A 20,976-nucleotide genomic window follows, 5' to 3' on the forward strand; every position below is an offset into this window, starting at 1 on the left:
CTCCAGTGGGTCTCAGATCAAATTGGTGCCAATGAAGATACCACTGACCCATTACCCAACTGATCTCTAACCCCCTTCCACAATAAAATATGATGTCATAAAAAAGGATTAGCCACACTCCTCGCCCAGGTACGAAATGTGCCTCAAAGCCAAAGCCTATATTTAAGTGGTTCTGGGCCCCCTCAGGCCTGCTCTAATTGCACCCCACTCTTAAACTCCCCTATTTCCCACTCTAAGAGCAATCTGAGCTGAGCCGACTGATAGTACCAAAACAGATTGGGAACCCCTCTACCTCCCAAATTTCTAGCAGCCCACATCACTTTTTGGGAAATCCTGGGAAGCTTCCTTTGCCATATAAATCTCGGCAACTCTGCACCCAAAGCGGCCAGCGCTGTCCTAGGTACCTGTACTGGTAATGTTTGAAAAAGAAACAACAATCTCTGGAGTACGTTCATCTTAACGACAGCTATCCGTCCCCACCAAGATAACCATAGGGCCAGGCCATGCCACGATTGTAAATCACATCTAATCTGATGAAACACTGAGGGATAATTCACTTCATAAAGTTTATTCAAATCTGTATGCCCAAATAGTGAAGCCCACTGAAATGGAAATGTCGCCTGAAGCCCAGTGACCTCCAAATCATCCAAAGTCAGATTTAATATTTCCATTTTATCTAGGTTTATTTTAAACCCCGAAACTGTACCATAGTCCTCAAAAATCTGCAACAGAATAGGAATAGATAAGATCGGATCCCTCACATACAGTAAAATATCATCCGCAAATAACGCAATATGGTGTTCCACTCTCCATGTAGAAACCCCCGCAACAAGGGATGATTTCAGATATAGATAGCCAATGGTTCGATGGAGAGAATGCACAAGATAGGGGAAAGAGGGGTACCCCTGCTGTATCCCCCGCACTATAGGGAAATATTCAGTATAAGATTGATCCGGAGGCAAGCCTTCAGTGATGCATAAAAAGCTTTCACCCAACTACTAAAAGAACCGACAATCCCATACACTCCATGACCTCCCAGAGAAAGCCCCACAGCACCCTTTCGAAGGCTTTCTCCTCGTCAATGGTCATCAGTACTGCCTTAACTGGTCTCTGCCGCACATCCCATAAAAGATGTAATGTCCGCCTAATATTATCGCTCACTTGCCTTCTTTGTATAAATCTCGACTGATCCATATGGATCAAACTCGGCAGGACCTTGCCCAACTTCAATGCTAGCACCTTAGCTAGAAAGAACCGCTACCCCAGCCTCTCCCATAGATTTAGGCAAGAGGCCTTCCTGCGGAACCCCATTTGCAACCCTTACCAGGATAGGACCCACCTATACCAAGAATTGTTTATAAAACCTGCTAGAGTAACCATCGAGACCAGGAGATTTCCCATTTTTGAGATCCCTTATCACCCCCTGAACCTCGAGCAGAGTAGTAATAGGATCGTGAAACATTTCTCTATCTGGTGTAGATAGCTCAGGAAGAGGCAGGGTTTCCCAAAATCTTCGATAAGCATCTAATCCTCCCGTTTCAGCCCACTGTACAATTTCTTATAAAAGCTCAAAAAAGCCTGATGAACAGCAGTATCAGTAACCAGTAATCCCCCATCCCCCCCCTGGCTATCTCTCACCCTGACTATGGTAACCTTAGACTGCTTGATCTTTATATATCTAGCCAGGTGAGAGCTTGTTTTGTTACCATGCTCATAGATGTTCAATTTGAATCTCTCTAATGCAGGCTGTCACTTCCATCTGATATTGATTAAGCTCTTCTCACACTCTCATTATTTGTGTCAGAACTCGAGAGTCTAGATTATTTTTGTGTGACTGCTCCAACCTAATGAGCTGTTCCCAGAGACCTAACTGGTGTTAGGTTTGTTGTTATTTAAAGTGGGACCCCATTTAATGAACCCCCCTTACCACCACCTTCAATGAGTCCCACAGAGTCGCATCGGAAACCACCCCTGTATCATTAAAGTCCAAAAACTCTTGAATTGTCCTTTCCATCTCTGCTACTACCTGGGGAGCACTCAACAAAGATTAATTTAATCTCCAGAACCCATTACCCCCCATGTGTAGTAAAGCCCTGACAATGCATGGGTTCTATTTCAGCCGTATGCAAGGTATCCCATTTATTCCTATGAATCCAGATTCCATCTAGTTGTGTATAGGTTTGTTGTGAATGGGAATAATAGGTATAGTTCCTTTGTGCCCTATGCATCATTCTCCAACTATCTACCAAACCCAGACCAAGTATCAAGGCTTGGAAAGCTTTACTGGAAGCCTTTAGCGTACCCCTCCCTCCCCTAGAGTGATCCAGTTGGGGGTCTGGTGGGACATTGAAATCTCCTCCCAAATAAACTACTCCTTACTCAACCAAATTGCCTTTCAAGCCCCAAAAAAATCTGCTTGGCCTGTATTAGGGCCATAGAGATTAACTATCGTAAGAGAATGACCCTATAATTTGCCCCTTATTAACATAGAAACATAGAATATGATGGCAGAAAAGGGCCATTGGCCCAAGTCTGCCCACTCAAAGAACCCTCCCTCAACAAGAACCCTCGTTATAAGCATTTCCCTGGAGCGAACCTACATGTTTATCCCATCGTCCCTTGAAGTCGAGCGCATTACTGGCTTCAACTACCTGACGTGGAAGACCATTCCATCAATCAACCACCCTCTCGGTGAAGAAGTATTTCCTGAAGTCACCATGAAATCTTCCACCCTTGAGTTTGAGCGGATGCCCTCTTGTTGCCGTGGGACCCGTAAGGAAAAAGATATCTTCCTCCATCTCAATACGGCCCGTAAGATATTTGAATGTCTCTATCATGTCACCCCTCTCTCTGCGTTCTTCGAAAGAATATAACTGCAGCCTGCTTAGACGTTCTTCGAATGGGAGATCCTTAAGTCCTGAGACCATCTTAGTGGCCATTTGCTGAACCGACTCCATTCTCTTCACATCCTTTTGATAATTTGGCCTCCAAAACTGAACACAGTATTCCAGATGAGATCTCACCATGGACCTGTACAACGGCATAACTTCAGGCTTTCGGCTGATAAAACTTCTTCGGATGCAACTCAGCATTTGTCTAGCCTTGGCTGAAGCTTTCTCCATCTGATTGTCAGTTTTCATATCTTCACTAATGATTACACCCAGGTCCTGTTCTGTGACAGTTCTTGTTAAGTTTTCACCATTCAGGGTATGTTCTGCAGCGGTTACTGCTACCATGGTGCATAACCTTACACTTTTTGGCATTAAAACTCAGTATTAGACCATTGTTCCACCTACCTCATAGGTGTCGGGCATGGTTGCGCTGTCGGGCTCGGTTGCGCTGCCCACAACGTTGCATAGCTTAGCGTCATCGGCAAATAATGTAATTTTACCTCGAAGTCCCTGAGACAGATCCCTTACAAATATATTAAATAGTATCAGACCCAAGACCGAGCCCGTCCCAACTCATCCTTATTTTCCTGTTCAATTTGTAATCCCAACCCCTTTCTCACCAAAATTGCCAACCCACCTGTCTTTTTGGTGGAACCCTGACATTGATGTGTCCAAATCATTTCAAATTGAGGCACTCGCGGCAAAGCAGCATCTCTGGGTCTCAAATGGGTCTCTTGAAGTATACTAATATCCCACTTCATGCGTTTCAGTTCTCTAAACACCATACTTCTTTTCCCCGGGCTATTTAGCCCATTAACATTCCATGAGCCAATCAACAGTTCCTCTGTTCCCCTTCCAACCCCATCCCTCCCATCCTTCTGACATCCCTTAGACCGTACTCAACCCCTATCCCCCCTCCCCCTTCCAAAAATCTGATGCAGATGTATTTGGATCAGCCATACCAGGAAAATGAGGTCAAATCAACGAGGCTATCGTTCTCCATAGTCCCCCTCCCATCATAACCAAAGCACTCATTCACAAATTAAAGATCTCCAGTCCCCATTAGATTCACTCGTACATTATACCCCCTGAACATTCACTCCCCAGCACTCACACTAGTCTAGTACTCCACCAACATCCCATGTAAAAGAAAGGATATAGAAGACAAATAGCATGATAGTGGTGAAAAGCTCAACAATAAAAAGACTTTATAACAAAACTAGAAAGTCCAGCCAACACTGCAACCCATAAACCCTGCATCCTTTCCCACAAGCACACTCCCCACCCTATAGGCACAGACACAGCAGTCACACCAACCCACGCCACTTCCCAACATACAGTCTACCAAAATCCCATCAATGGTACCCCAAGTCCAGCTCAATTCAAATGTCCCATACAGGACAAGCAGACCCCCCCTGCGAATACTTCAGTCCCTTATCACCCAAGTCCAGAGCTTGTTGACGGTAGACAGTTCATCTCCCAGGTGACCTGTAGCCCCAATCCTTCACCCCCGGTGCCCAAGACTGGGGATTACCACAGGTTCTGATCCAGAACTGACCCATAGCCAAGATCCTTCATCACCTTATAGACATCTGCCACTTTGTCCACCCTATGGGTGTTCCCATTGATTGTAAGCAATAGGCCAAAAGGGAATAGCCACCTATAACGGTGCTCCTAAGGAAGGGGAGAAGTCCTATAAACCCAGGTGAAGACCCCTGAGAATTTCCCCTGTTATAGCAGGAACAGGCCAATACAGCTAAGACCTAAAATGGTTGCTGAAAAAGCAAAATGGACACTCTGACTCACTCTGACTAGAAACTGTTAACTCTGAAAAGCACTTCTGCTTTCTTGGAAGCAGAGTCAAACAGAAGGCACAGTTGGAGAGAAAAACAATTCTGGTGAAAAATATAGTGGTATGATAAGTTTATGGAAGTTTCACGAGAAGAAAGACGAACCAGGGATGCGAGTGTGCAAGAAGGCTAACCACAGAACTGAAAAGCCGTTAGGCCAGGTGCTCGAGGGAGGTTCTTGATATATTAAAAGGACATTTACGGGGAAATAAGGGTAGAATTAGATAGAAAAAGGCGTGACACACAGTATCACTCAATTATGTTAACCAATCCATAGGCTAATAAATGAGATAAAGAATATGATTAACCAATGAAAGTGTGAAATGTAACATGCACCAATGTGGGCCAGAGCTGTCAGAATCATATAAAAGAAAGATCCTAGAACCAAGGAGTCAGAACTCTTTGGAAGTTCTCCATCAGTCTGGCCAGCCTGGTGTATGCTCTATTACTCTGTATGCTGTGTGATTTGTTCCTGTAAGCTATTGCTATTTGATTATTAAACTCATATTATTTGTATCAGCATAAAGAGAGTCGAGTGGTCTGTCAGTGGAGGCCATAATAGCAGGCTCTTTACTCCTCAGACCGTAGCACCTGAGTGACCTCCCTAAACGCTCTCCTCTTTTGGAGCGTCACTGATGCCAAGTCCTGGTAGACACTAATGGTGATGCCCTGCCAAGTAAAAGAGGGATTGCATCTCGTCGCCTGTAAGATCCTCTCCTTCAGTAGGTAATCTCTGAAGCAAGCGACAATTTTAGATTCTTGTACTGCTGCCACCACGTGATCTATTCTCTCTTCAGAGGCTGCAATGCGACCTCCCAACTCCTCCACCTCTGCTCAGAGGTCCATGAGCGCAGTTTTTACATCAGCCCACACTTCCACCATTTCTTCTTTAAGCTCGGGAAACAACTGTTCCACAGTCTCCGAGCCAATCTGCTCCCCATCTGATTGGGAACCAGCAGGAGTGCCCACGGAGGCCTTGTCGAGCTGCTGCACCATTTTACCTGAGCCCACCGGCGATCTGCAGTTTTGAGATCGTGTTTTGACGCTCACTGCCCCTGGATATTGAAACTTCTTGAGTTTCCTTCTGCTCGCCATGCACTCCCCCAACCTCTTGCACAATTAGGAGATCCAATTCCCTCTTGGGAGGTTATTCAGCACTTATTTTCATCGAGCCCCAATGAAGCTCAAAGTTTAAGCTGCCATACTTCAAGCTGACGTCACTTCCCTATCCCTCCAGTGGTCTTCTTGTCAGTTTGGGTACTGTTGTGGAACTTGGATGCAACTCAAACAGTCTAACTACCAGCGTCTAAGTTCCAACTAGGAAAGTTTTGATTATGGCTGGGGTACGTCCAGATTGAAGCCTGCCCGATTTCCACCCATAACACACCTCCCAACATGCCCCTTTGCTCTCTGAACACATAGCAGCATAGAATCCACTGTCTGCAAATAATTTAACAATCCTAAAAATGCATGCAATTGCTTGACTGCTGTAGGCAAGGGTATGCTCATAATTTCTGTTACAAGATCTTTATGTAGGGATCGAACTGAATCTCCTAAGATGACTTCTGTTCATCCAATCTGTAATTTATCCCTAGTTATGAATACCCCTTATTATGTAAAAACAACACCACCTTCATATATTGAATGTTATTATCTAGTGATTCTGAAGTAAGTAGAATATCATCCACATATGCTATTAGTCTAACATCAGGGGGTAATGTTTCAATAAATTATTGTAAATCATGCATTAGTATTTGAGAGAAAACAGGACTTTCACAATAACCCTGGGACAAACGCATCCACTGGTACCATTTACCATTAAATGAGAATGTAGTATATGATCTAGACTCGGGATGTAATTGGATAATGTAAAATGCTTTTTATAAGTCAATCACAGATTTATACATCCCTAATGGTTGTTCATGTAGAATTGTAACTGGATTAGCTACTACTGGAAACTCTGCAGATACCAAACATTCAGTCCTCTAAGGTCATGGACAAGACTCCAGGATTTATTTGGTTTTTGGACAGGGAACAATGGAGTGTTCCATTGGGAGCACTTTCTTCAACAATCACAGCTTGGAGCAATTCCTATATTATAAGAGTACTACTAATGATGGCTTCCTATATCAGAGGATACTGTGAAATTTTAGGGCCTTTATGAGAATTCTTTATCTTTAGTTTTACATCTGACACTTTTAACCTTACCAAATTTGTTCCATAATGAAGTGGGTAATTGGGCAATCATGTCCTGAACACCTAAATCAGGAGGAACGACAGAAGAGCGGGACTTGAGTGTGATTATATATGATAATCATAAGGTGGCCAAACAAGTTGAAAAGGTGATGGCGAAAGCTAGAAGGATGCTAGGGTACATAGGGAGGGGTATGGCCAGTAGGAAAAAGGAGGTATTGATGCTCCTGTATAAGACTCTGATGAGACCTCATTTAGAATATTGTGTACAATTCTAGAGGTCACACCTTCAAAAAAATATAAAAAGGATGGAGTCGGTCCAGAGAAAGGCTACTAAAATGGTGTGTGGTCTTCATCATAAGGCGTATGGGGCAAACTTAAAGATCTCAATCTGTATACTTCGGAGAAAAGGTGGGAGAGGGGAGATATGATAGACGTTTAGATATCTACATGGTGTAAATGCGCACGAGTTGAGTCTCTCATTTGAAAGAAAACTCTGCAATGAGAGAGATTAGGATGAAGTTAAGAGGTGATAGGCTCAGTAGTAATCTAAGGAAATACTTTTTTGCAGCTGGTAGATGCGTTGAACAGTCTCCCAGTAGAGGTGGTGGAGACAGACTGTCTGATTTCAAGAAAGCCTAGGATAGGCACATGGGATCTCTTAGAGCAGTGTTTCTCAACTCAGTCCTGGAGTACCCCCTTGCCAGTCAGGTTTTCAGGATATTCACAAGGAATATGCATTAACTAGATTTGCATGCACTTCCTCCATTATATGCAAATTTCTTTCATGCATATTCCTTGTTGATACCCTGAAAACCTGACTGGCAAGGGGGGTACTCCAGGATGATATTCCAGGATTGAGGTGAGAAACACTGCCTTAGAGAGAGGAAGAGATAATGGTTACTGTGGATGGGCAGACTGGATGGGCCATTTGGCCTTTATCTGCCATCATGTTTCTAATATGTGACATATGTCCTACCCAATATCCTTGAAGGTTCCTTCCTAGTATCACCACTTCTCCCTTTTCTGAACAGGGTAATGTACATGACCATTCAAACATAGGGCAGGTATTCATACTTTATCCTGTTTGTCCTTGTAATAATCCCTGTGTTTCATCTCGTATTTGCTTATCAAATGGTTCAAACATTATTACTGAAAAGTGAAAAACAAACGGCGAAGGAGACTTTTGGTGTTCGATGTCTTTTATTGTATCTCGCACCTTAACATGATTGTGTTTCGGCCCCAAAGGGCCTGCCTCAGGAGTCTGACGTTGGTGGGTTGAAAGTGTACACTATTCCTTAAAAACAGTCAAAAGAACAATCTTACAAAGTATGAAAAAGGCTCTAAGAGCCGATGTTGCGGTCCTAACAAAAGCTTTGACCGTAAGTGCCTGTAAGAAATTCCTTCACAAACGAAAGCACTTACGGTCAAAGCTTTTGTTAGGACCGCGACATTGGCTCTTAGAGCCTTTTTCATACTTCTGCATCTGGCACCTGTTTGAGAGATGTTCTCAGTTTCAGGGTCTGTTACCATTTGAAGTCCCTTCCATTTTGGCCTTTTTTACAGGCCCTAAATTTCTTGCAGGTTCATCTGTCTGTGCTCTCATGTTTCTAGGATCAGGTACAGTTTCATTCACTGGCACTTCATCCAAATATGTCTCTATTGGTGCAGTCATACTCTGTTTAGATGTATTGTTCCATCATATCATTCTCACTGCTTTGCTGGGAGCTACTTTTGAACTCCCAAACTCACCACATCACTATTTGTTTATGTTTATTAAAAAACTCTTAATATACCGCTTGAAGGTGTACAGTATAATCAAAACTTTAAAACGTGCAAACACCTGGACGTCCTAATAGCAGGGAAATCCAAGTGCTGATAAATCAAAACAAACTTTTTGGATATTCAGCAGAACTTCTAAGCTGCTGTGCATCCAGAGCTCAAAGGGGTATGTTGGGAGGTGTGTTATGGGCGGGCTTCCACCTGGACATCCTGCAGCAATAATCGAAGCTTTACCAGGATATCCTAGGCGGAACTTACATGCTAGGACTTAGACCAAAGTAAATCAGGTCTAAGTGCCCTAAAGGTGACCAAACTGACAAGATGACCACTGGAGGATTTAAGGCATGTCAGGGGGATGTTTGGGATATCAGGAGGAGGGGTGTAGGGCCCCACTGCTCAGCTGATCCTGGCAGGGGCAATCTCTATCAGCTGAGCCAACAAGAATCTCCGAAACCAGCTCAGCTAATGGGGATTCCTCCGCTGCGATCAGACAAGGTATTTGGGTACGTTTTTCTTCATGTGGACATTTTTATTTTTGAAAATGGCCAAAAAGAGCGACATCCTAAGGTCCAAAATTTATACATAGGTCTTTTTCAAAAATAAAAGATAGATGTCTGGCATTTTTGAAAATTGACATTTTTTTCTGCTGGGTTTGTGGACATCTTGCCCAAAATGTCCAATCTCAGACTTAGAGGTCCTATTGAAAATGCCCCTCTACGGCTACAAATGAGATCAAAGAGGTTTACAATATAATCTTAAATAATGAAAAGAACGCCATTAAAAATAGGAAAGAAAAGAAGAAGAAAAAACCACAAGATTAAAATATGCTTGCATCCTCACATAAATACTTCATAATACAAATTATGACACAGGATTTCAGTTAGCTGAACCATGGGAAAGCTAATTGAAAATAATGGGCATTTAGATGTTTTTTTAAAGTTTATTAAAGATTCTTCTTTTCTCAGCTCTAATGGTAAACTGTTCCATAAAATTGGAACCATATAAAAAAATGTTCCATTCCAAATTGATGCCAAATGAGCCTTAGCAATGTGGGGCAAAGCTACTCTAGTGTCATTCAATGATTATAATAATTGATGGGGAGCATAAAATAATACTAAAGTCAAAAGATATGGAGGTTGCTGCTCAAATAGAGCTTTATGAGCTACTATCAAAATCTTAAACTTAATTTTATATTCTATTGGCAACCAATGAAATTTTAAATATAAAGGCGTTACATGAACCCTAATATGTAGATTACCTAGTAACCAATAGCTGTATTCTGTAAAGTTTGTAAACGTTTTAATTGTCCTGCTGTTATCCCTGCATAAACTAAATTACCATAGCCCAATTTTGTAAAGAATCCTCATTTAAAAATTCCAAATTGCTCTAATTTGCCTCAATGCTCCAAATCCTTGGCCTAGATGCACTAAAGTCAGTGATCCTTAAATGATTGTTTCTAAACCAGTTTTGACTGATTTAGAGACGACTGGATTGGCTGACTCAATGCAGGAAACAGCTCACCGTGTGGTTTTCTGCAGGATCGCTCATTATCCGATCCGGCCAGGCACACGAGCTCATTAATATTGAAATGCCATGTAAACTAGCGGTGTGATTGATGTGCTAACATGGCTTCCCGATGCACAAAAAAAGTGATAATTTTTAGCAATCTGAAAAAAGCAACTGGTCAAGACCAATCGTTTACCTGGCCCACCGATGCAAAAATATTTATAATATGCCAAACCTTTTTTTTATTGGCACAGATGCTGTGTGTGTGTTACACACAGCACAATATGAGGAAAAACTAAAAAGGTTAGGGCTCTTCAGCTTGGAAAAGAGACAGCTGAGGGGAGATATGATTGAAGTCTACAGAATCCTGAGAGGAGAACAACGGATATAAGTGGATTGATTTTTCACTCCATGAAAAATAACAAAGACTAGGGGACACTCAAAGTTACAAGGAAATACTTTTAAAACCAATAGGAGGAAATATTTTTTCACGCAGAGAATAGTTAAGCTCTGGCACGCATTGCCAGAGGTTGTGGTAAGAGTGGAGAGCGTAGTTGGTTTTAAGAAAGAATTGAACAATTTCCTGGAGGAAAAGTCCATAGTCTGTTATTGAGAGAGACATGAGAGAAGCCACTGCTTGCCCTGGATCGGTAGCATGGAATGTTGCTACTCCTTGGGTTTTGGCCAGGTACTAGTGACCTGGATTTGCTACCGTGAGAACGGGCTACTGGGCTTGATGGACCATTGGTCTGACCCAGTAAGGCTATTCTTATATTCTTATGCCCCATTAAAAAAAAGAACCCACCCCCCTGCCAATGACAGCCCTCGTTGACATCCCTCCCAACAAACCAGCACCAGGGACAGAGCCCCTCCGTGCCAGTAAAAATCAGAAGGAGGGACGTATTGTACAATCAGAACTCTTTGCATTTTGGAAATAGAGGAATCAGGTACACAGCCTCCTTTGATGGAGGCAAAGGAAGCTCAGGTAGACTCTAAACAAAAAACAGTTTTTATTGATCTGGAACTGTTACCTTAACAATATGACTTACAAGAGTAGGAGTCTTGTCCTGAATAAATTATGATATTGCACGTGAAGGGGTCCCACACTATTATTGGTATCTGGCACTCTTTCTCACATATTTGCTGCTGGGAGTGGGGCAGGAGATGGAGGAAGGTTTTATCGTTATAGTGTGTTGCAGTAAGCCATAAGAACCCAGGCTAAGATGTTAACAAATATACAGCACTGTTTTGGGGGACATATGATGGGGGAGGGGGTGGTGGAGGAGGGTCATATATTTGGAACGCCAATAAAATTACTGAAACTAAAATAACTAACAGAGGAGAGATTTTGCATGGCAGATTTGAAGTGCACGGATAGATATACGTGTTTGCATTCTCAGTCCTGAAATAGCAGGAGGTACTTTAGGACAGAACTGGCAGAGGTGTCTGTGTGGATACAGAACAAGAGAAATGTAAAACATGCACTTGTGATGGACATGCAGGTGCAGCAGAGGGTGAAAAAAAGGTTCAGGCTTGCTTATTGGTCATTTATTTCCAATGAGCATCTTAATGGGCTCATTCAAAAGAGAATTCTTTTTAGACCGACCTGCTCACCCTCCCCATAGTCTTTCCTTCCTGCAGTTTCTGCTGCTTCTTTGTGCTCTCGTAGCTCCACTTCAATTGGTTATCTTTCCAGTAAGTGTATGCTGTGGTTAGGAGTTGCTTCACCTTTGGTACCGGCTGTTTGCCCTTCTGGCTGGAAGCAGGTTCCATGTTTTAGAAGGGTTAAATAAAGTTTAAGAAGGGGAAGTCTTTCCTACCCTGCCCCTTCTCCAGTGACGGTTGCTCTTGGGGAACAGAAGCAAATAAGAGCAGTTACAACAGCACCAAATGGATTGTTTCGTGTGGTTGAAGCTGCAGTCCTGGTCAGCAGGAGCATGCGTGGCTGGTTTTGGGCACGGCATCTGATCTGACAGAAGAAAGCTGGATTGGGTTCATCTCAGACAAGCTTGATTCTTTTTGCTGCAGTGTAAGCATATGAGAGAGGTAAGTAAGAGAAGCGGTGTAGGATTTTTGTTATCAAGCTCTACCTAAGGTTACTAGATTTTCCCTAAGGAAAATCCGGACCCATGGCCACGCCCCCAGGCCTGCCCAGTTCTGCGCCATTTGGCCCCAGCCTCCAGACGGCATCCGCACATGATCGAACGTGACACAATGATGTCACGTGAGCGTGCACATGATGTCACTGTGTTGAGTCACGCATGTGTGGATGCCTCTTTCTGACGCAATTTTATGGGAAGCTTTGCAAAACCTAGATAAAGTGCCGGGTTTTGAAAAGCTGAACGGACCCCTGGACATGTCCTCAAAAAGGAGGACGTGTCCAGGGAAATCCAGACCTCTGGTAACCCTAGCTCTACCCAACAGCAACATGGGTCTTGTCTTGTATGATTGTCTGTGATCAAAATGGGTCTGGATTTTGCTGTAGTTGCCCCAGTTAAGTTCTTCACAAGTCTACATTGTGGGCAGTTTCTTTGGACTGGAAGCTTAATTGGAACCTGTAGTTAACTAAACATTTTTCCCTCTCTAAATGGCTATTTGCTTTATGTTCCTTCAGGCTTCCAGCTCCACTGGAACCACTATTTTTATATTGTTCTCAAGTCACTTGCCCTACCTCTCATAGTAACAGTCCTCAACTTGTGCCCACAAATCACAGCTCTCTGGAACATTGAGGGGCTCATTTTCAAAAAAGATAGACGTCCAAATGACAGCATAAACCGGCACTTGGATGTCTTACTACTCAAAATGTCCAAATATGCATTTTCAAAAATGACTTTCTAGACATCTTTCTGGTTGTTTTGTCTCCAGTGCATCTAAATTTTAAAGGGGTATGTTAGAGGTGTATTTTGGGTGGAATTAGCACAAACATTTTACAAAACATGCAGGGCGCAATTTGGATGTTTTAGGCTAGACCTGTTTTTAAAACGCATAAGGGCCAAAAAGGTGCACAAACTGATCAGATGACCACTGGAGGGATGAAAATATGGCCCCCACACACTCCCCCCAGTGATCACTGACTCCTCCCACCCCCAAATACCTGCATGAAACAGTACATATCTATCTCTATGACAGCTGCAGTCCTAGTAGAGCTGCAAACAGGTCTCTGGAGTAGGCTGGTGGGCAGTGCAGTGGACTGCAGAGAAGAGGACCCATGCCCATATGCCACCCTAACTAGTACGCTTGTGGTGGAAAGTGTTAGCCCACCAAAACTCACTGTACTGCCATAGAGGTGATACCTGCAAGCATAAGAGCTATTGGGGTGGTAGACAGATGGATACAGTAGGTTTTGGGGGAGTTTTGGAGGGTTAGAGTAAAATGTGTACCTGGCACCTTTAATGTGAAATTCACAGCAGTGCTTCCTAGGGTGTTCCATTGCTTTGCTGGCATGTCTGTGTGGCGGTGTCAGGTCAAAAGCGCGCTGGGACAAAGGCGCGCCCAGACAATTGAGCGCAGCGTGCGCCGTTGCGCCGCTCTAAATTACTGTTTTTAGCGCTCCGACGGGGGGGGCGTTGGGGGGAACCCCCCCAGTTTACTTAATAGACATCGCGCCGCGTTGTGGGGGCGATGGGGGGTGGGGGGGTTGTAACCCCCCACATTTTACTGAAAACTTAACTTTTTCCCTGTTTTTAGGGAAAAAGTTCAGTTTACAGTAAAATGTGGAGGGTTACAACCCAAATTGCAAATACTAAGGAAGTATCGATTGGATTCTAAAGTACACAGTTACTTCCTAAGTTATTTCTTTGTAAACTTAGCCATGCCTCAGAGACTGAATCATCTAGCACAATTTTATATGTTGCATCTCATCAGTCAAGCTCTCATTCATTGGCAGCTGGCATGTGTTTACAATTAAAGTCACTTGTTTTAGATACTTTTTTTGTTTATTCAAGTTTTTTTGTATTTTCTTATTTTAAGAAATAAATATATAACTTTTTAATAAGATAGTGCAAAATTTCAAAAGCACTTATCTCTGAGTAGTCAGCACTGGTTCCCAACGGGGCCACCGTTTCACCCGATGTGGCTTCCTCAGGGGAAAATTAACAGTGCGGAATCAAATTCTCATGTGTCCTCAGTGTGAATGTGAGTTTGAAAATGGCCATTTTCAAACTCACATTCACACTGAGGACACATGAGAATTTGATTCCGCACTGTTAATTTTCCCCTGAGGAAGCCACATCGGGTGAAACGGTGGCCCCGTTGGGAACCAGTGCTGACTACTCAGAGATAAGTGCTTTTGAAATTTTGCACTATCTTATTAAAAAGTTATATATTTATTTCTTAAAATAAGAAAATACAAAAAAACTTGAATAAACAAAAAAAGTATCTAAAACAAGTGACTTTAATTGTAAACACATGCCAGCTGCCAATGAATGAGAGCTTGACTGATGAGATGCAACATATAAAATTGTGCTAGATGATTCAGTCTCTGAGGCACGGCTAAGTTTACAAAGAAATAACTTAGGAAGTAACTGTGTACTTTAGAGGGTTACAACCCCCCATAACGCTGGCACGATGTCTATTAAGTAAACTGGGGGGGTTCCCCAACAAAAAACCCCGTCGGAGCCCCTAAAAACTGTAATTTAGAGTGGTGCGGCGGCACACACTGCGCTCAATTGTCGGCGCGCACTTTTGTCTTTCGCGCCGTTGTCTATGAACCCTGTGTGGCCAGTCCATTAAAAATGCTCGCCGCTCCTAAATGCAAATGGCTTGTTTTGGGCATTTTTTAATTTGGACATTTTTTCCCCCCTGATAATAGCAAAAAAAATTAGACATCTAGTTGGGCCATTTTTGGAAATGCGAGTTTGAAAATGGACATTTTCTCCACCTGATTTTTGGGTGTTTTTCTTAAAATGTCCAAAATTGGGCTGAGGGGGGCATTTTTGATAGGATGTCTAAATCTGGCCGCTAGGCTTTAATATTGGGGGCTATTTGAGCCTCACTCCCTTGTCCTCACCCCTGCTCTCCATGAGTTGCGAGTACTACCACTGTAGCATGCCTAGCTAGTCTAGGGAGCAAAGGCCTGACCCAAGAATTGAATCCAGCATGGTTTTATGCGTTCTAAGGTGTCAGCCCTATTGTCTTTAGTTTCCAGCTCCCACTTCCCCCTATATCATGCCTAACTGTGACACTGCTGATTCTCTGGGTAAGTGGCCTAGACAAGTGGTCTTCTGATATACAATAACTGAGATTTACTCCTGTCTCTGCTGGCTCAGAGCCTGCAGCAAGGGCAATCGCTTACTTGAAACTGTTTCTTGGCAGCGTGCAGCAGGGTAAGGCCTGTAACTCTAGTTCTCAAAATGTATGTGTAGTTCCTACCCCAGCACGGAATCCTGCTTACGTTTTTCAGCGCTAGTTTGATGGCACTCTGAAAGGCCTCGTCCACATTTATTACATCCTTGGCGCTGGTCTCAAAGTATAAGGCGTTGAATGCTTTGCACCAATCCTGCACCTGTTGCTGGGGCACCTGAAACAAAATTGAACATTATTCCGATGCTGCATTAAACAGCTATGGTTTCTCTTCTGATGACCATAGCCCCTTACCCTCCCATCTGCCCATCTCTGAACTATAGATAGGGCAATACCGGAAAATATTGATTATATCCCGAGAATAAAAGAGGGAGCGAATGGACAGTGCCTATCAATGTGTTGTGTAGGCTGAAAAAGTCTTTGGAAGCAAGTTCCCTCCACTGATAAGTAGTCCCTGTTGCCGTCTGAGACTATTTACATAGTCTGCGTGCTGTTATTATGCCTTCTATTGACAATTCAGTCAAAAAATACAGAAGGGGTGACAAAATCAACAATGTTACTGTTGAGTGACTCAATAAAGTTAGTTGTATGCAAGAAAGTCACTGCATGAGGAATGTTCATAAATAATTTTCAAAAATATTTCCACAAGTGTCAATTCTTAACTAATAGAACTCTGCTCAGAGACATGACGGAATATAGTGCCTTCATGTCTCTGAGCAGAGTTCTATTAGTTAAGAATTGACACTTGTGGAAATATTTTTGAAAATTATTTATGAACATTCTATTGACAATTGGCTGGGATACGAAGATAGTAATGTATGTTAGGGAAGTGGTTCTCAATACAGTCCTCAGGGCATACCTAGCCAGTCAGGATTTCAGAAAATTCACAAGAAAGATCTGCATACACCGCCACCTTGGCATGCAAATCTATCTGATGCAAATTCATTGTGGAAATTCTGAAAACACAACTGGCTGTTTGTACCCCAAAGGCTGGGCTGAGAACTACTGCCCTAAGGGGTCATATTATCCAGTTTTTTTAATTTAACCCATTGATTTTCAAACCTGTCAGGTTTTCAGGATATCCACAATGAATATGAGAAAGATCTGCATAAACTGTCTCCTTGGTATGCAATTGTGGATATCTTGAAAACCTGACTAGCTGGGGTTCCCTCGGGACAGGTTTAGGAATCATTGATCTAACCACCTGTATTTCTCCACCTACCTGTCTGTCAGTGAGATCCATCTTGTTGGCTAGAACTACAAAAGGGAAGTGGGCTGGGTCAGGAGGATCTGCCTGAACCAGAAACTCTTTCCTCCAGAAGTCAATGGCCAGGAAGGAGGAAGGTGAAGTGATGTCAAATACCAGCAGACAGCAGTCGGAGCCTCTATATAATGCTGTCCCCAGTGACTGGAAGCGTTCTGTGCCAGCTGTGTCCCAGATCTGATAGTGTGAAAATACAAGCTGCTTAACTGCAGTAGAAAGATAACTCCCATGTAAGTTTGCTCTGTGACTCTCAGCTTAATTTATTGCTTATACTCATGTTTTTCAGGCCCTTTTGCTCAAAAGTTTGTTTTGCAAGTAAGACTGGTTATAGCCAGCTCAGCCTCCAATGCTCAAAAGGGTTCTTGGGGGCTTCTACCAAATCACAGTAGCAGCCACCGAGAACCCTATGCAAATGCATTACAAGAAGTCCATTAATATTAAAATGAGCACTCCTTGTAATGCTCAGAAGGAAACACCCACCTCTTACCGGGTCACATTTTCCGGCAGATCTGGAGCTTGCCAGTAGCTGTTTGCGCTTCTATTGTGTGAATATGTCCTGCGCCTGTGATCAAAGCACAGCTTTTAGGCGCTGGACACACACTCAACAGCTGTGTACATATCATTTGTGAAAACAAAAAAAGCACGAAAAATGAACTTGTTTGTAGCTCTTGCAGATTAGGAAATGTACTGGACCTGCACAGAAGAGCTGTACCTAACACTTAGCTCTTGTGTGCAGATGCCAGGCACAGTTTCTCCCCCCTTTTTCCAGGATACTCAACACAAATAGCATGCATATGATTTGCTGAGCATGCCCCAAAAAAATTAAAATCACTCCCAACATAAAGGTGTTTCTGGTAAAAGTCCCTGTGTAACAGTGATCTTTTAAAGTGATATACCATATATATTTGAATATAAACTGAGATTTTTGGGCAAAAAAAAGTGGCCCAGAAATGGGGGTTTCTGTTTATATTTGGGTCAGCACTGACCTACCCTCCTTCTGAACCTGCCTCTGCCAGGCCTGCCATGAGATCTAGTGGTTCAGCGATAGCTGGGAAAGGAACAATCCCTCCCGCCTCCTGTCCCAGCCCGATTCTAATTATTTTTATCTTCTTCCCACTTCCCCTTAAGTATCCCTGATGGTCCAGTGGTGAATCGCAGCAGGAGTGACCTTCCTTCGCTCCTGCCCCTGCTGATTGGCTGCCGTGAACCCTAAGAACTTGCGGCAGCCAATTAGCTAGCAGTTCTGAATGGGCAGGAGTGAAGGAAGGTTGCTTTTGCTGCGATGACCACCAGGGATACTTAAGCTAGGCAGGAAGGGCGGAAGGGAGATTAAAATAATTAGAGTCGAGCTGGGACAGAAGGCAGGAAGGATCCCATCTGTCCCGGCCACCCCTGGACCATCAGGTCTCGCAGCAGGTCCAATGGAGGTCTGCAAGGCATCAGGAGTGAGGGGGGAAATGGTACAGAACCTGACAGGGAGAGAGGGAAGTTGGGTGCAGAACCTGGCAGAGTAGGGAGGGGAACAAGGCCGGTTTATATTTGAGTCAACCTTTTTTCCCTCCTTTTTTGGGGGAAAAAAAGGTTATCTCGGTTTAGATTCAAGTATATACGTATATTGAGTGCTGCTCAGTGACTAACATACACTATACTCAATTGGATGTTTAATATTACTTTGTACACACTTGATTTTTATAGTTATGGTCCTAGGAAAGTCAGAATGACTACTTAACCCAGTAGTAGTCCAGAGCAGTGCCAACTAAGACCAGATCCTGCACTTTATTACTCATTCATTGCTGCTATGTAATAAGCATTGGAGGGCATGGGGAAGTTTTAACCAATAAATATGATGGAGTTTAAAGTAGGGAAAGCTGACTACAGTTGAGTATGTTTAGAGAATGACACAACTTTTTCCCTTCCCCATAGGATCTCTCTATCCCCATCCTGCCCCATTCCTGCAAGCCCTGTCCTCATCTACACAAGCCTTAAACACTTTAAAAATCATAAGTGTTTGAGGTTTGTGCAGTTAAAGCAGAGTGTGCAGGAATAGGATGGGGATATGGAGATCTTGCGTGAACGGGCACAAATTTGTCCTTGTGCCATTCTCTAGATTTATCCTCCCTCCTCCTTCGTTTCAGTTTCAAAATTGCTTGATATAACTGATTGTCTTGGAAATCCCCAGAGTCTTTTGCAAAACACTGCCCTCTCCCTTGTGCCTGCCACTGCTGCTTGTACATGGACCTGGACTGTGATGGTTTTCTTGTCAATCTGCACCTCCTTGGTAAGGAAATCTGCTCCAATAGTGGCCCGGTACTGATTGGTGAAGCGATGATTGACATACTGGTTCATCAGCACTGACTTTCCAACTCTGTGCAGGATGGAAAAACAAAAGCAAATTAAAATTCAAGTTCTATGTACTGTCCTGCACATCTCATCCCAGTCTTGAAGCCTTGTGTTATTTCTACCAGCCCTCTTATTCTCCTACCTGTGTATTAGGCTGTAGCCCTTTGAGCTGGGCTGTCATCTCCTAAATCATTTTTATGAAATATTTTCACTGGAGAAAAAGTCCATAGTCTGCTATTGAGAAAGACATGGAGGAAGGCACTGCTTGCCCTGGATTGGTAGCAAGGAAACCAAGGAGTACTCCTTGGTTTTGGGCAGGTATTAGGATTGGCCACCATGAGAATGGGCTACTGGGCTTGATGGACCATTGGTCTGATCCAGTAAGGCTATCCTTATGTTCTTGATTCTTTGCTTTAGTCTTCACCGTGGAACATGTGTGGGAGATACCAGTGCTAGAAATTATATTCAGTGATGATGAGTCAGAAATTGAAACAAATCTCTGTAAACCTGGAAGATGGGACAATTTAAAAGTAGCAAATCACCTGGATCAGATGGTACACATTCCAGAGTACTGATAGAATTCAAAAACGAACTTGCAGAACTATTGTTAGTAATATGTAATTTATTTTTAAAACTAAGCATGGTACCAGAAGATTGAAGGGTGGACAATATAACGCCAATTTTTAAAAAGGGATCCAGAGGTGATCTGGGAGATTATAGACCAGTGAGCCTGATGTCGGTGCCAGACAAAATTACTGAGCATATCCATAGACATGGCTTAATGAGACAGAGCCAGCATTAATTTAGTTAAGGGAAACTTGCCTCGCCAATTTACTACATTTCTTTGAAAGGGTGAATAAACATGTAGATAAAGGTGAGCCAGTCAATTTTGTGAATCTAGATTTTCAAAGGCATTTGACAAGGTCCCTCAAGAGTGACTCCTGAGGAAATCAGAAAGTCATGGGATAGGTGGTAGGTGTCTTATTGTGGATAAAGAACTGGTTAAAAGATAGAAAACAGAGAATAAGGTTAAATGGTCAGTATTTACAATGAAGAAGGGTAGATAGTGGGAAAGTTTTCCATTCTGTGGAGTTTATGGCTCAGTAATTCTATCTAGGTCATAATGACTCCATCTCTTAGTGATTCTAGCTGATCAAGCTGGAGAAAGCTAAACTTCCAACCATGAGCTTAAAGGAACTCTTTTTCTCTCAACTAGAATGGCAAGAGTTAGGCAGGAAAATAAAGTATGTACGAGCTGTTCTCTGTTTCAGCCTTCTTCACAGTTACAAATCCAAAGTGACCTAGGTTTTACTCCTATCCTTTGGCTGGGGTGAAAGTCTGCAAATACATAACTGAAACCTTTTCACTCTGGAAGGATAGAACACTGGCAGACACTGACAAGAACAAGCAAGCACTAGTTGCTAATTCCCTGCCTCTGATTGGTCCTTTCTAGCAGAATACACCAATAAGCAAAGTGAAGTGGAGAATGACAGCGGAGATGGGACAGCACAAGAAATTGTGAGGAGAAGATCAAGAGTATGAATATAAGATAAAAGTTAATGGAAGAAGTAATTAACTTGATAATCACACACAGTGGTATAGTGAGGGAGGTTGGCACCCGGGACGGTGGTGCCTAGCATCACCGCACCCTGTGCCCCCACTCTTCCCTGCTGTTTGAGCACCCCCTGCGTACCTCTTGAAATGTTCACTGGTGCGAGTATCTTCCACCTGCTCTTCACGCCAGCCTCAGCACCCTTCTGATGTCACATCGTGGTCCCATGACCAGGATGTGACATCAGAAGGGAGCCGAAGCCAGTGTGAGCAGCAAGTGGAAGATGCTGCCCGCGTT

General features: G+C 43.1%; 1 protein-coding gene across 6 annotated transcripts in view; it reads right to left on the minus strand.

Annotated features, from left to right (window-relative positions):
• Positions 1-11,210: 11,210 nt before the first annotated feature.
• LOC117349240 (ras-related protein Rab-7a-like) overlaps positions 11,211-20,976 on the minus strand; it is a 42,177-nt gene continuing 32,411 nt past the window's right edge. For all 6 annotated transcript variants that reach the window (XM_033922465.1, XM_033922492.1, XM_033922449.1 and 3 more), the window contains 4 exons: positions 19,026-19,152; positions 16,746-16,964; positions 15,615-15,740; positions 11,211-12,244 (listed from right to left, as the gene is read on the minus strand). In XM_033922465.1, coding sequence (XP_033778356.1) covers positions 12,149-12,244; positions 15,615-15,740; positions 16,746-16,964; positions 19,026-19,152 — 568 coding nt within the window. In that variant the 3' untranslated portion in view covers positions 11,211-12,148. The remainder of the gene's footprint in view (positions 12,245-15,614; positions 15,741-16,745; positions 16,965-19,025; positions 19,153-20,976) is intronic.

The sequence above is a fragment of the Geotrypetes seraphini genome, chromosome 1 (assembly GCF_902459505.1).
Source record: "Geotrypetes seraphini chromosome 1, aGeoSer1.1, whole genome shotgun sequence".
Taxonomy (NCBI): Eukaryota; Metazoa; Chordata; class Amphibia; order Gymnophiona; family Dermophiidae; genus Geotrypetes; species Geotrypetes seraphini.